The 16,870-nt window shown below is 37.2% G+C and overlaps 1 protein-coding gene across 3 annotated transcripts in view; it reads right to left on the bottom strand.

The window, feature by feature from the left end:
* tcf3a (transcription factor 3a) overlaps nt 1-9,540 on the bottom strand; it is a 46,943-nt gene extending 37,403 nt beyond the window's left edge. For all 3 annotated transcript variants that reach the window (XM_084410849.1, XM_084410850.1, XM_084410848.1), the window contains exons 1-3: nt 8,997-9,540; nt 6,387-6,514; nt 4,631-4,694 (exon numbers count right to left, since the gene is read on the bottom strand). In XM_084410849.1, coding sequence (XP_084266975.1) covers nt 4,631-4,694; nt 6,387-6,440 — 118 coding nt within the window. In that variant the 5' untranslated portion in view covers nt 6,441-6,514; nt 8,997-9,540. The remainder of the gene's footprint in view (nt 1-4,630; nt 4,695-6,386; nt 6,515-8,996) is intronic.
* Nucleotides 9,541-16,870: the final 7,330 nt, after the last annotated feature.

Below are 16,870 nucleotides of genomic sequence, written 5' to 3'. Positions count from 1 at the left end.
AATACAATTATTGACGTCAGGGGGGCTTAAAAAAAAAATTATGGCACTTATTTCCTCAGGGCTCCTTCATTTTTTATTTTTGTCTGGAGCTCTGACCCTATAAAAGTGAATTAGTGCATTTTTATCACGAAATAAAAGTAGATATTTGACATCACTAAGAGCAGGTTGTCCGTTTATGAGCAGATGAATCACGCTAGCGAGAGTCGAGTCGTGTTGTGTTGTCCTGAGCTCTACCTGCCCGAACAGACACGCTAATTACACGGTACACACATGACAGAGTCTCAGGCCCGCGGGGATCGTGAGCGAGTCGTGAGCCAACCGAGTGACTCAGGCCAGATACATTCACACGAAGACACCAGAGCTATAATTATGAGGAGAGAAACGCTGAGCGAGTCACACTTGAGTCATGGGCTACAAGGGTCCCAGACACACAAACACTCAAACATCGTGTTCAACAGGACCGTCTCTCGACTTGATTTATTACTAGTTCTCACATGTGACTCATAAGCTTATCACAGGTTATTTTGATTCAGCCTGCATATCAAACGCCTCACTAGTGTATAATATCAGTCTTGTTGTTTAGGGATGGGCGCTATATTGAGGATTTATAACATGTGGGATGATTTTAGTGATATAAGATCAATAGCCGCGTTTTCACTGTCACTTTCGGGGCCAACGGCTGATTTCATGTACCAGCTAACATCAGCATTAAAGACTTTTTAAAGCGGTGGTGTAATGCCCTTTTCACAAGATGTAAAATAAGTCTCTGATGTCCCCAGTGTGTGTGTGAAGTTTTAGCTCAAAATACCCCACAGATATTTTTATATAACATGTTAAAATTGTCACTTTTTGAGGGTGAGCAAAAACGCGCCTTTTTGTGTCTGTTCCTTTAAATGCAAATGAGCTGCTGCTCCCGGCACAGGGGGCGGAGCTTCAAGAGCTTGTGTCCTTTTACCTCACACACACACACACTGACAATTTCAAAAACTTTTAGCCTTTTATGTTCAAACCGGAGTCAGAAAGATGGAGAGACTCGAGAAGAAGTGACAACATGTAGAAGCAACAGGACATTTCTGAATGGTTAGTTGATGAATTTATGAAGCTGATTTGTAGTTATCTATATTCTAGTCATTGATTAGCATATTCTGTCTTGATAATCTATAAATCGCATTCCCAGGGGCGGGGTTTATGTAAATTCTAGGGTTGGTGATGTCACTAACCCGGGAGGAAGCTCGTGTAGTCTCTACCAGCCGTTTGTTGTAGTCCTTAAAAAGCGATTTCTTTAAAAGCAAATATCTCCCTTTGCTTTGAACTTTGAGCGTCGTAACTTTGCAGATGTTGTTTATGCTCAAACAGCAACATTACACACTAACTAAAGTTAGAAAAGTGAAATCATGAATCAACCACCCCTTTAAAAAACATTTTAGCTCAAAACTCACTTCTGAAATAACTTCTGTTTGAGGTCCGACGTGGATTCTGATCACCGTATAAGGCAGAAATATTGATAAGCGATGCATAAGACTATGCGCACGAACCATTACCATAGTAAACATGGTAAACACGACCGCTTGAAGAAATCAGACAAATCATAAAGGCTATCACAATCATGTTTATTTTCTTTATCTGTCACTATGTCTCGTCTCTTTACACCGGACTGTCTGATATATTCATATTTAGTTTGGCATTTGTCAAAACAAAGCAAGTCTGTTTTTTCAGGATCTTCCTCTGTTCCTCTGAGTCAAAATACAGCCGTACTGGGACTGTGCTAAAGCTCCTCATGTCGTATCTTGGGTGGAAAATGTGTAGAAATGATCGTTCTTTCTAAATGTGATGTAAACACGCTGTCCTACAACTACAAATAAACAGTAACAGAAGCGACTGATTAAGTCCTCTTTGTGAAATAACGGTAAATACCACTTTATTTGATCGAAACAACCATACGGAAAATATATTTGAGTGTGATCGAAGTAATGTTATAGCATTACTCACTGAAGTAAGCTGGATCAATACCAGAATATCACAGTAATAAAAGCCGGATGACTTGTTTTGCTAAATGGCATGTAATTGATTTTAAAACATTGCATGGTGGAGAAAATGCTGAATAACTGATACCACAAATAAAGCTATTTCTGATTATGCTGTTCGACACTTAATACTTGGTACAAACATGTTACTCGTGATAAATCAAGAAAAACAAGACTAACTGTGTTAAGCTGTATAACAATTATATTCTGTATATATGATATATATTCTGTTGATAAAGCTCTAAACAGTTGTTCGCCTGTCTAATAAATAAAAACAGTAAAACCATAAATCAAGGGGAACTCATGACGTCACGGATGGTTAAGATTGTGTATTTATCTGGATTTTAACATTTTTGGAAACATTTGGCAAGTACACAACATATACGACCCTGTTCTAGAGGTTTTTAGATATTTTAATCCAAAAATCGTACATATTGTGCCTTTAATTTGACGTTATATCTTAGTGCTCCGTATAGACACAGATTTTTACAGTGTGTTGTTTCTTGCATTGAAAATGTTTTTAATTAGTACTGCAATAATGATGGTTCAAAAGAAAGTTATTTAAAAGCAAATACATTAACAGAATGATGTTGTCAGAAGAGCTCTACTAATAGCTATTGCCAGGATGACGATTTTTCTTTCCTATTCGTGAAAACTTTGCATTTCTCTGTGTTTCCAACACGAGTTCTGCTGTTATAAATATCTCTCTTATTCTCAGTTTCAGGTAGTCAGTAAGTGAAACTCTGTGGCCGGTGACAGACTCAAACACCCTCCTCAAACTTCACGAGTCAAACACTAAATCCTAATCTTGTCATTTCACAAGGTTTTCACTCAATTGGCAACAAAATGGGAAATAATAATCAAGTATTAAATTACAAAGCGTAGAAGTTGGGCAGGACGAGTCACTTGCTATTCAAACAAAAAAAGTTCAAAAAGAAAGCATGTGGTTTTACTCTTTGTGTTGATCTAACGACGAGCAGATTCTTCAGCCATAACACTCATATTCTCTCAATCAGCGCCATGCTGAAACTATACACTCTTCCACATGTCATCTATTGACTTGTGAAGAACTTTTTGTCCTTTGCATGGAGGATTTGGACAATGACACCAACCGTCTGCCGTAGAGGAGACCATCATCGCCGGACCAGATCTCATTTCACACAGATCGCCGCTCACGCCAGATTAATGGAGCAATTCACACATCAAGAAATAAAAATGCAAGTTCTGTCATCATTTACTCAATTCAAACCTTTATGACTTTCTTCAGCGAAACACAAGAGATGATATTCTGAAAAACACTAAGTTGGACACCATTGACTTTCATTGACAATAATAGGGCCCTTTAAAATCTGTTTTATTATGTTCCCAAATTCAGTTTTTTTCCCCATTTTAAATATTACATTACATTTTAGTATCAAAAGCATGTCTAATTAATTGAAATCATTAAACGTATACAATTTAAATGTTATTTCTTTATTTTTTTCTTCCCCAAATTCCGTGGACATTTTTATTAAACCATTAAAACGAAAATGACTCTTAAATTCAATTAATAAATCAAAAAGTATTCCTAATTAATTCATAACATTTAAACAATTTATTTTTGTTAATGATATTTTTTGTTGTAACAATAATAAAACATTTTTTAATAATATTTAATGTTTGGTTTTTTTTCTGTTAACCGTTTTACTTTTCTAGATTTTTGATTTATTACAAATTTCTTATCATGGTGGGAATCAAATTAAGGCATAAAACAAACGTATTTAAACGAAAATGTCCTTTCATTTCTTGGTAAACATCAGAGGTTTTAGAAATTAAAATTAAAACAATGAGGGAAAAATTGTGTGATATTCTTTAAAAAACAAAATTTTAATAATTTTACTGTTATGATTACATTGAGACGTACATTCTGCTGTAATTTCTTCAAGTTAAACCAAACTTTTATTTTGGCGTGCTGTCGTGAAGAGCTGTCGTGAAGTGCTGTGTCTCTCTAATGAAATAGTCGAATTATTTATTCATCCAGAACTTGCCGAAATGTTTAGCAACAGTATATAGTGTCACGGTCCAATGCGTCCATTTTAGATGAATGCTAAATTACAAACAATACATTAAAAACACTGCAAAAGAAATTGGATTTCAGGAGGTTCACTCATAAACAAAGACTTCTGAATCTGAACCTCCATAGCGAACAGAGACTGAATTTGGGGGAGATGGTGCATCGGGGGTGGGGGGTGTTTTGCCTGTTGTTTTAATGTTTGTTGACATTGTTCGCAGGGGTTGAGAGGACGACTCATTTCCCATCATCCTCTCCTCCCCCATGATGGAGGGGCGACAGCTGAGAACATGAAACGGCGAGAGCAAGACGAGTATCAGACAGGCTTCGCAAACACTGGGATTATAACGACAACGACACGTGTGCGGAAACACTCGCCGATTTCTGCAGAACCGGAGCACCAAATTTCCACCAAATGCCTGTTCATTTGCTACCATGTTAAAGTCCATTTTGCGAATCTTCCAAAAAATGTGAAAGTCGACTACAGATTATATCAGTTCCCCGCCATCCTGAATCAGTCATGGTATAACAAAGTAAATAATTTTAAAGTGCCTACCGAACTGACTGCTGGGTAAAGCTGGGCCTCGGCTCTTCCCGTTTGGCATCTGATGAGGGAACATCTACCGAAGAGAGAAAATATCATTTCAAAACACACACCACAGCTTCAAAAACACATCATATCATGTACAAAGCATCAGTAATACTTGACAAATATTGACAAAAGTGTAAAATCACCTTTTGCCATTTAAGTAAACTCCTAAAACACACGATATAGTAACAGCTCTGATCTGAAACCATTTACACACACAATCAAATCTGCTACACTGAAAAAAATTACATTACATTCAAAGTTGTAAATATAACTGGAGTACGGTTTACTTTCAGTCTTTCTACTTCAAAAATTCACGTTTAATTCAATGTGTTACTTTCCAATTGTTTGTAAAATATGAAATTAACAATTTATGAAAGGAAATGGTTTCAAAACAAATCCTACACCAAATATAAATTTTTTTGGTCTATGACATTTTATGAATTTGTTTAATAAAAAGTTGAAAAGCGGAAAGTTACGGAAAGGGGTGTGTGTATATATATATATATATATATGTTTGGCCATTAGTAGTCAAAATACAGCACAGTCTCTTGTACCTTTACTGCTTAAAGTGCCCCTATTATGCTATTTTAAGGTTTTTGATTGTGTTTTGGAGTCTCCTACAACAGCTTTACATGCATCCAAGGTCAAGAAACACTTTAATTCTCTTATAATCTCCATTGAAGCATCAGCTCTTTTCTCTCAGTGTCTGAAACGGTTCATTCGAAGATTCAGTCTCTCTAAACCCCGCCTCTCTGAGAGCTGCTCTGCTGATTGGTCAGACGGCCCAGTCTGCTGTGATTGGTCGACCGCTTACAGTCCACATCGGGGAAAAAACACCCAATTACCATATCTGGATTTCAGCTCTTCCTCAACACTTGATTCACAGAGATAAAAACGATGGCGTTGGTTTTTCCGTATCAATTCCTCATTCTTTTGAAGTGCAGAAAAAGAGCTCTTCCAGTCTCAGCTACAACTACAGTGATTGAGGGCGGAGCAAAGGAGACGCTGTTCGCCGGCAGCCAATGAAGACCACAGGCTGGCATTATGCACATTTGTTACATTGTTACATTAGTTTGTAACAGTGAGACTGAAACTGCAATGCGAATGGCTCATTTCGGCAGTTCGGAGTCTGTTCTCTTTAAGAGATCACTTCATTTGTCGTGCATTGTGACTTAAAACTTTGCAGAAATGTTCCATTCACAATCAGCTCCATTACACACTGCATGAAAGGTAATATTCGAAAAAGCTAGGGATTTTTAATGCTATCATTATCGGCCTGATAAGAAAATTTGGCCGATATATTAAATGTATTATTTCCTCGAGCTGAGCCACTTCAGATGTGCACTGTTCAACATGATGGGTTTAAATGGCTTGAAATATGATTGGAATCACTTCAAAAAAGGAAAATACAGTAAAGTGCAAAAAGTCTGTCATATCGGCTACATAACGTTATAATGAGAACATCATAATTGTGTGTTTGGCACGTGGCTTTTAATGTTAAGACTTGTTTTTGTAATCAGGCTCTCAAAAAATGTGAATTCAGATTCATCGGTTATCGGCTTTCAAATATACATTATTATCGGTATTGGGCAAATTTTTCATATCGGTGCATCCCTAGAAAAAGCATAATGGGGCACTTTAATGACTCCGCTTGACATTTGATGCCGACTCCCCAATAATAATGTGTATTATTAACAGCAGAACAGTCAATCAAACTTACAATACTGAAATCCAACAGGTCGTTCAGCTCCAGGTCGGTTCCCACCGTAGCCATCCTGATCCTGTGTGTTCTTGATCTGCTTCTCGTGCTAGACGACTCTCTCTCTCGGCTCAAACAGGTTTATGATCCTGCCGGGGAAGGAGATGCGTAATGAACAAGTGTGCTTTATGAAGCTCAGGTTAAATGTATCTGGGCCTAGTAATCAAATCTGACATGCATCACGCGTACGATCCAAAATAATCCGGTTGCGGCTTCCATCCGAAGAGCTACACAACATTAGAGATGTGGTTTAATGTAGTGTTTTCCCAGAATGCACCACATATGAGCTCAGTTAACCACCAAGAGAGACCACCAGCGAGTCTCCAGCAACCACCCACAGATACACACACCTAAAGTACGGGAACTAGTTAGTTTGCACAAACAACTATGATTCCTGGAATGAATGAAACACTGCATGTGAAACATTTCCATAGCATGAAATATGGACCTTTATTTGCCATAAATGGAACATTTTAATAGATATTAGGACTCTTATATGCAATTTTATTTTACTTTTATTTTTTTTATGTACAATGCATTTATTTTGCTTTTCATACAAAACTGCAAACTAATTTTGGCTGCTTTCAGAAGACAAATGTCACGTCAACTTCGCCGGTTTAAAAAAAGGAAGTGCTGTGATTTTACACTTTTTTTCTTAATTCATGAACCAACTCATTAAACATCAGCACTGCATCACACAGACACAAGGAAAGTGAGAAGCTTCATCCAAAAATACTTTCATCATCATCACTGCGCCAACAACACCTTCACTGGAATCATAATCAGCACCTCCACTGATGATCAACAGGTAGAGGACTGTGAAACACCATCGCAAAACACTGCAAAGAATCCAGCACAATCATTGCTTTACTTTTTCATATGGGATGCAAAGGAATATCAGAAAGTGCATTATGTAGTATGATTATACTGCGATTTTAGGACATGCACAAACATTTATGAGTCTCTTCTGCTCATCAAAGTGGCATTTATTTGATGAAAAATACAGTAAAAATTGTGAAATATTTTTACGATTTAAAACAGCTGTTTTCTATGTGAATATACTGTAAAATGTCATTTATTTCTGAGGTTCAAAGCTGAATTTTCAGTCACGTGATCCTTTAGAAATCACTATAATATGCTGATTTGCTGCTAATGAAATATTTCTGATCACTATCAATGTTTTAAAGGGTTAATATTTTTGTGAAAAATCGACATTTCACTTCCAAGATTCATTGATTAACGGAAAGTTCAAAAGAACAGCATTTATTGGAAATGTTTTTACTGTCGTCATTTCTGATCCAATTTAATGTGTCCTTGCTGAATAAAAATATAAATTCCTTTTAAAGAGCCTAAACTTTTGAACAGTAGTGTATGCCATGGAAAACCAGAGTTTTCAGGGCAAATAACATTGCAAAAACCTGTTGTATAATTATTTTTTAATGCAACGTAAACCATAGTACATTACTGTTGATATCATACTTGGCTAGCATCATGTTTTTGGGCATGTGTGCATGGACTTTTTGACATGTATGTTACATGGCACTAGTGTTAAGATCATATTTAAGCACTATGGAGTGTTGTTTAGGTCATATGTGGTGATAATGGCATGTTAATATCATTATACATCTTTAAAGAACCTTAGAAGTAAACACCAAAATTAACATTCAGTAGCACTAAAAAATATATATATATATATGTGAAAGCATAACTCCATTGCTTTAGGGCAAAGCTTTAATCTTCTACAACACGTGCAACCGCAGTTTTATACATACAACATCAAAAAGATCAAATATAATCCATAAGTCTCAAAACCAGAATGATCAGCAACAGGCCGAATCACATGAAGGCTTTTCAGGCCACGTTCACCCTAAATGGTGAACAAGACACCCCCCCTCCCCTTCCCCAACCTCTCCAACACAAAGAAACACACGGTCCTCGACACAAAGTTTGAAAACTACACAAGAACAAGTACAAACACTCTTTATGGGAGAATAGAGCAGATAAAAGCATGTAAACACCTATATGGATATTCTACACAGGAAAAGGTGGGAAAGCTATTCCCAGAAATGCAATTAGGAAAAGTTGTTTCCCAAGAAAAGTCAAATAAACGGACCAGGACACAAGACGAACTGCAAATAAGAAGAAACTCAATACACAACAAATCAAGTTAAATGTAAATACGTCAAATTAACTTCACAGATGACTTTATTTAACCCCAGTGCAAACTTTCATCTGTTATAACCATCAAAAATACCCAAATTGCAGCAAATACACAAGTGAAACAGGCAGAAGATTCACTATAAAGTTGTAAACACACATTTACCGTGGTAAAAAGGAGCTATAAATGGTGTTTTAAACTTGACATTGTTGGCAGTATTGAACAAAGAAGCCGTTTCCTCTGGACTCGAACCCCACACACACACACACACATACACACACCAAAGCTCTTAGACAAAACACTTCACACACATTCACTATGCAACAAAAGTTCGATAATTACAACAGGCGCGTAAAAGTCAAAATGGTGCACCTTTACGCGTATAAAACATGATAAACGTGGCACATATTTACCGTTTCTCCCGTCACGCGCGCGGCATCCAGCGGGAGAGAAACGCGCTTCAGCCTGAGAGGAAAAACAGAAAAGTTGGGGGACAAAATTTCCCCCCTCCGTGTCTCAGGTCCCGCAAAAACACGGTGCAAAACGGGTCGTATTTCCCGGGAAACGCGAACAATCCGCGTCAAGAGTTGTTACAATGTAACTGTGCTCAAATACAACTCTGACTAAAGTTCTATTCTAATTCTTTTGAGCGCTACAAATGTAACATCTCATCTTCCGAGGAGACATTTTAGCACCGTCCACATTGTCAGCCCCAATAGTGTATCCCTCCGCGCCGAGGGGAGACGTTATAGCGGTGTCCGATTTCAAACGCCCAGAAAACTAGGACTGTGTAGATTACGCGATTACTTTGATATTTACTACACACGCGGCACAATTAAAATACTTAATACAACGGAGAGCAGTATATCTAACTTTATCGCAATATGAGCAGGATTTTGCTGTAAATTGTGCCGTACTAGACTAACGCGCGGAATGAGACGACGCACTGTTGAAGACAGACGGACTGAGAAACAGTGCGAGATGGAACGATAGACCCACCGAACTGACCAATAGGGAGCCAGGAAAGCTTGATTGACACATTCAATGGCCAATGAAAGCACTTTTTAACACTAAAGCCAAACCTCTCTTCCCTGCACACCCTACCAAGGTTTTAAAAGAATGGCAACAGGAAGCCATGGAATACTGTGTGTGTGTTTTTTTTTTTTTGTTTAACAAAAAACGTATGCTGCTAATTCAGTCGTAGAAACGAGATCGCAGATGCTTAGTTAGTTTCGAAATTCGTTCGAAACAAAGCTAAATATTATATAACGATAGCAGGCATGTTTAAGATAAAACACGCTATAGTACTAATAAAAGTGCCATGGTATTACTAAGGTGTTTAGTTATTGCAATATCGTGATATTCTTTGGAATATCATGTAAATAATTCAATATGGTAATCATTCAAAACTATGTTATGATACGTGAAAATATAATCATCTGATATGATCTCTGGTCCCGCCACAGGACAGTATAGTGAGACAGACAGTAAACACACAAATGGAGTTTAACTCCATTTATAGACCCATATTCCCCTCATTAGGACTATATTCAGAATAAAAACATTTCTAATTAGTCATACTGACAAAAAGTAGGATTACTATGCCTCTTTTTTTTTGCATTGTTTATATTCTTTGGGGCACTACGGATCTTATTTGAGATCTAACATATGACATATTGATATGCAAAAGCAATAAACTTGTTTCTTTTTTCACCTTGAGTTTGTAAAAACAGCATGCAGGTGTTAGCACTTCCTAAATCCATCTTAGATTTGGAGAGCAAACACCTCGGATAATCTAAAACTGAATGGGCCATGATCAGAATGGGAGCGAAGCAAATGGCTTCTGACCGGAGGTGTGAGAAGGACTTTCAGGGCCACTAAAGCGGAGGAAGAGACAACATTTGGTGTTGTGGTGGGAAAACAGAAGCTGTGCCCCCGTGTGCATCTCAGCCCTTTAACTGGTGTTTTTCTTTTGAGGTCAGTGTGGTACAGAAACCACACCAGGGGAGAGATTAATATGAGCAAACAGCGACCTGATGATTCATATGTGTAATATATATCTGTCCTCAGGTGTTGACATTGAAACGATGGCATTTTCTAATGAAAATCAGTCCAGGCAAACCCTGACATTAAGGTCTAAACATGAAATCCAAATTGACCCTATTTGCTTTCTTGATTCATGTTCCCCTGGTGTTATTGTGAAGGATTCAGCAGTGCAAATAATACATCAAATATCATTTTACATACCTGTGTTTTATAGTTTTCAAGAAACAATAACAGAAATAAAGCCGTTTAAACAAGTAAATGTGAAATAGATTTGTTCAATATAGACACGTCAATACTCGTACACTGTAAAAAATTTATGATCGATAAGTTATGAAAACATTTTTACATTGCTTGGTTAAGTTCAAATTAAGTTCAAGTTAAGTTCAAATAAGTGATACAAGAGTCAACTCGGTTTAATTTAAGTTGAAATGACTTTAACATCCAAGTTTATTGTACTTAAATTCCCCCGTAGGTAATCATTTTATCCCTTAAAACTCATCTTTGATCACCAAAATGACATATTTAAACGTTTTTTCCCTTGTCATGCTTTAAAATAGCTTGATTGTAACTCGCCACCCTTGCCTCATAAGTATACGCGGATTCATGAATATGCTAATTAGCCCCGCCTCCACTCGCTGCACAATGGTTTCTCTCTTAACAACGTCGGACACATAACGGTAATTAATATCATTAGCCTTTTGCTTGACTATGTTATCAAACAGCTAATAATGTGTTGCTAATGTTACACAAACCATGTAGTTGAAAAAAACATGAAAGGCATACAGTTCATCATAGCATCGTAATATACATCATACACCCGCTATATTGCTAAATCTACACGATTTTTCATATCAACAGAAAAATATAACCTGCTTCTCTTGAGACTCCACTGCTAGTCCGCTGTTAATGATATGCTAAAGCCCGTCGGCACGTTGATCTGATTGGTTACAAGGTAGTTTGTGACGTCAGAAACACCAGCGATTTCAAAGCGTTTTTGAGACTGTCTTTGGTTCACTGCAGTTTTAAGCAGGAAATACTCAGCAATGGTGTCGACTTATGAATTTACACATGGTTTGTCTTAAAGCATTTTAAAAACACCACATAGACACATAAACAACATTAAAAACTTGATTTCCACCAAAGGTGGATTAAAAAAATTGAAGGCAGCAACTTTTTAACAGTGTATAAATTACTTTTTTAACTCAAAATTCGTCATATATATACTAAACCCCCCAAAAATATGATCAATAAGTCATGACAACATGTTTTTACATTGCTTTAACTCATCAAAATAGGTTAAAGTTTTTTGTAAGCTACACAAGATTCAACTCATTTTTTAAAAGTCAGTTTAAAGTCTCCCTGTAGTCGATAATTTTATCCCTTAAAACTCATCTTTGATCACCAAAATGACATATTTAAGCATTTTTTTCCTTGAAAACAATGTCTTCATGCCTTAAAATAGCTTGAATGTAACTCGACACCCTTGCCTCATTTAGTATACGCGGTTCTATGAATATGCAAATGAGCCCCGCCTCCACTCACTCACTCAGCTCAAAAATCCACTGGTTGGATATATATATATATATATAAATATGCATGAAGACAAAAATAATGCAGTATATGTAGAGACAGATATATACGATAATACAAAATGTCATAACTTTCCTTTTCATCTGACGTCAATCTCGGCCAAAACCTACAAAAATAGCTATTTATAGGCACATTTTACAATGCAATCAAGTTTCTTTCTCGTTGAATATCCTGATTCACTCATAAATGCGTCATATTACAGAAAGCAAGCTTGCGAATGCTTGACATCGCCGGATAACGTTACAAATCGGTGAATATTACATTGTGGTTTAAAATGACCTCATCGAGCCCAAGCATTCAGGTCATAAATATCTCTCTCCCCTTTATAAAGTTCAGGATAACACAGTAAATGAAGCATGTCTGTTCTGATTATAGAGGTTTAGTGTTGTATTTATGAAAGGACCAGACGAGACCGGCAACATCATGTCAGTGAAACACTAATCCACTGGAAACACAAACACGGACGGGTAAAGGGAGCATGTCAATCAGTTTAACCCCACAATGAATAGAGCCGTGTGTGAGAATCTAACCCCTGTGTGGGGGTGCACTAACTTTTTCATCATGCTGTCTTCTTCACCGGCGACCAGACAATCCACAGTCCTTTGTTTCAGAGATTCAGTTGCTAAAACAATAAAATAAAATAATTCTGAATAATAATTACAAATCGAGCCTTTCACATTTACGGGTTTCTCAGAAGTCGTCATAGTTGGGTGAACTTCTATAGCTGTGAATTAGAGACTACGTTAAATTATTTGTGTGTGTGTGTGTGTGTGTGTTCCCATTTCCTCAAATAGCAAAAGAAAAACTCCATAATAGTGTTTTCACAACTTTCAAAAAAGAGGGAAAAAAATTTGAGATTGATAACGGCAGCGTTAACTAGTTTTTTTGTTATTTCATACAAAGGTAATATAATACTAAGTATAGTGTTATGAATGTACATAAAAAAAAAATATATATATATACTGTATATATAAAAACTTTGCAGGATTTACGATTGCTGATGACTATTTAAACACGTCGTCACAGTCTGTGTAAAGGGTCCATTGAACATAACTATTTTTATTTTATTTACTCATTTATATTTTATTTATAGAATTATACCATGCTAAAAATATGAAACTAATTATTATTTTAAAATAAATTTCTCATCATTTCTAAAGAAAATGTGAGTGCTTTTTTGCCCATGCAAAAGTTGCTATCAGTGTTATTTTAGATACTATTATGTTTTTAATTAAAATTTTAATGAGTTTTTCTGTTAATAATTTTTCTCGCTTTCATTTTAATTTTAGTTAAATTTTGTAACATTTTTGTTGTGTGTTTTTGTCTTCTTTTTTTTTGTCTTTTATTAGTGCTGTCAAATCGATTAATCACGATTAATCGCATCCAACATAAAAGTTTATATATGTGTGTATATATATATATATATATATATATATATATATATATATATATATATATATATATACACTCACCTAAAGGATTATTAGGAACACCATACTAATACTGTGTTTGACCCCCTTTCGCCTTCAGAACTGCCTTAATTCTACGTGGCATTGATTCAACAAGTTGCTGAAAGCATTCTTTAGAAATGTTGGCCCATATTGATAGGATAGCATCTTGCAGTTGATGGAGATTTGTGGGATGCACATCCAGGGCACGAAGCTCCCGTTCCACCACATCCCAAAGATGCTCTATTGGGTTGAGATCTGGTGACTGTGTGGGGCCATTTTAGTACAGTGAACTCATTGTCATGTTCAAGAAACCAATTTGAAATGATTCGAGCTTTGTGACATGGTGCATTATCCTGCTGGAAGTAGCCATCAGAGGATGGTATGGTGGTCATAAAGGGATGGACATGGTCAGAAACAATGCTCAGGTAGGCCGTGGCATTTAAACGATGCCCAATTGGCACTAAGGGGCCTAAAGTGAGCCAAGAAAACATCCCCCACACCATTACACCACCACCACCAGCCTGCACAGTGGTAACAAGGCATGATGGATCCATGTTCTCATTCTGTTTACGCCAAATTCTGACTCTACCATCTGAATGTCTCAACAGAAATCGAGACTCATCAGACCAGTCAACATTTTTCCAGTCTTCAACTGTCCAATTTTGGTGAGCTTGTGCAAATTGTAGCCTCTTTTTCCTATTTGTAGTGGAGATGAGTGGTACCCGGTGGGGTCTTCTGCTGTTGTAGCCCATCCGCCTCAAGGTTGTGCGTGTTGTGGCTTCACAAATGCTTTGCTGCATACCTCGGTTGTAACGAGTGGTTATTTCAGTCAAAGTTGCTCTTCTATCAGCTTGAATAGTCGGCCCATTCTCCTCTGACCTCTAGCATCAACAAGGCATTTTCGCCCACAGGACTGCCGCATACTGGATGTTCTTCCCTTTTCACACCATTCTTTGTAAACCCTAGAAATGGTTGTGCGTGAAAATCCCAGTAACTGAGCAGATTGTGAAATACTCAGACCGGCCCGTCTGGCACCAACAACCATGCCACGCTCAAAATTGCTTAAATCACCTTTCTTTCCCATTCTGACATTCAGTTTGGAGTTCAGGAGATTGTCTTGACCAGGACCACACCCCTAAATGCATTGAAGCAACTGCCATGTGATTGGTTGATTAGATAATTGCATTAATGAGAAATTGAACAGGTGTTCCTAATAATCCTTTAGGTGAGTATATATACTCATACATACGCGCGCACATACACACACACACACACACACACACACATATATATATATATATATATATATATATATATGTAAGTGCTGTCAAATCGATTAATCATGATTAATTGTATCTAAAATAAAAGTTTGTGTTTATGTTTGTGTACACACATACATTACAGTATATACAGTTAGGTAAATATTATTAAATGAACAAACTTTTAAGTTACATGTGATTAATCGATTTGACAGCACTTGTCTATATGGTTCTCATGTTTTTTTCAGTTTCATTTATAGGCTAGTAATTTAGTGCATCAAGCTAAACTAAAAGAAAATGAGAAATATTGCATTGTCAGCTATTGTTGAAAAAAATAAGTTTGAGTTTTATCTATTGTATTTGTGTAACTATAATAGCCCTGCAACAACAAATAGTTGTTGTTGTTTTGGGGGGAATATACAGTATGTTTCACATTTCACATCTGACACACTGATAGCAAAGCTAAATGATGTGCTGGCCGGAGCAAACACTCTTCACGAATAACATCGCTGCTTTTGCACGGCTTGATCTCGAGCTCAGTGAGGATGGGTGTTGATGTTTACACTCACACACACACACACACACACACACACACTCACTCACTCACCTGACTCGCTGCTCTATTGAGTCGATGGGCCCGTGAATGTGCAGGCCTGAATGCAGGGCCAGCTGTGTCTGGCATCGAGTGCATTCATCTCAGGGTTTGGAGAGCATCGAGCAGGATTAGCTAACTGAAAGCATCCGCCAAAACCAACGAAACCATGGCAACCGGAACCTCGCACAACCGACACATTCGAGACAAGAGATACGCTGAACGCTATGATAAGAGTCAAAACACACTTGATGATGATGATGATAACGAGAAAGTAGTATGATGTTTTGAGACGGACCGTGGCAGCTGCTCAGGACATGAATGGATTAATATGGCCAATTATAGGGGCTTTACGTAAGAATTATTATGTAGCTATTAATCGCTGTTTTATTGCCAATTTGTGAACAGCTTGTAACGAAACTTAACATTCCCCGACTTTATGAGAAGGACTCGGGGCGTTTTTGCCGGGAAAATCAAAAGGATGTGATTGACGGTTACGCGCGGTCCTGGAAACCTCGCTTCCGTTTTGACACATGAATGACACTAATGCTTATACGTTCAGGTTAATGCCGAAAGAGCTATTATGTAATGTCAATGTGTCGTGCAATTTATATAGTCTGTCTACTTACAGTCAAACCACTTGAAGGCAAGCCTGCAACCTTAGCCAAAAAAGCGTGTTTTGAATGGATGTCAATCCCAGCTAACAATTTTTGGTTCCCATAACGTTAGTTTTTGGTACCCAGAACATTCTCAGAATGTTAGTTGATGGTTCCCAGAACGTTATTTTTTATGGTAACCACCCAGCAACGTTCTGGGAACGTTATTTTATTGTTACATAAAAATAAAACCAAAAAAGAACGTTCCCCTAACGTAAGTATTTGGTTCCCAAAAAAATAACCAAAAAATAACATTAGGGGAACGTTCTGTGTTAACTGGGATGGAGGAGAGGCTTCACTACGCTGAAAACCCGATATTGTGAGAAAAAAAATCTTATTTAATTAATTGACAGTTCTTCGGCTAATGTTCAATATGTTTGCTCTTAAACATTGTAGGATTTCGGGCTGTCCCAGTCAGACGAAAGATGACCAATCGTGCCGATTTCTTACAGACTCAGTGTATGTTTAAAGACGGTCTCGCGACTAAACATTATCGACAGTCCACTTTAGACATTCTACTAACTATAAGTAACTTTACAACTACATGTCAACTAGTCATTATTAATAGACTGTCTGCTTAATATACTTTATTTTGATGCTCCCACCAGACATTCGACTGACTATTTTGCAAGTGCATGTCAACTTATTCTACTAACACCTAAACCTCACCGTCTACTAATAGTCTAATGAGAG

This window comes from Rutilus rutilus, assembly GCF_951802725.1.
Source record: "Rutilus rutilus genome assembly, chromosome: 6".
Taxonomy (NCBI): Eukaryota; Metazoa; Chordata; class Actinopteri; order Cypriniformes; family Leuciscidae; genus Rutilus; species Rutilus rutilus.
The sequence above is the reverse complement of the archived record's forward strand: the minus strand, read 5'-3'. Positions and strand labels throughout refer to the sequence as shown.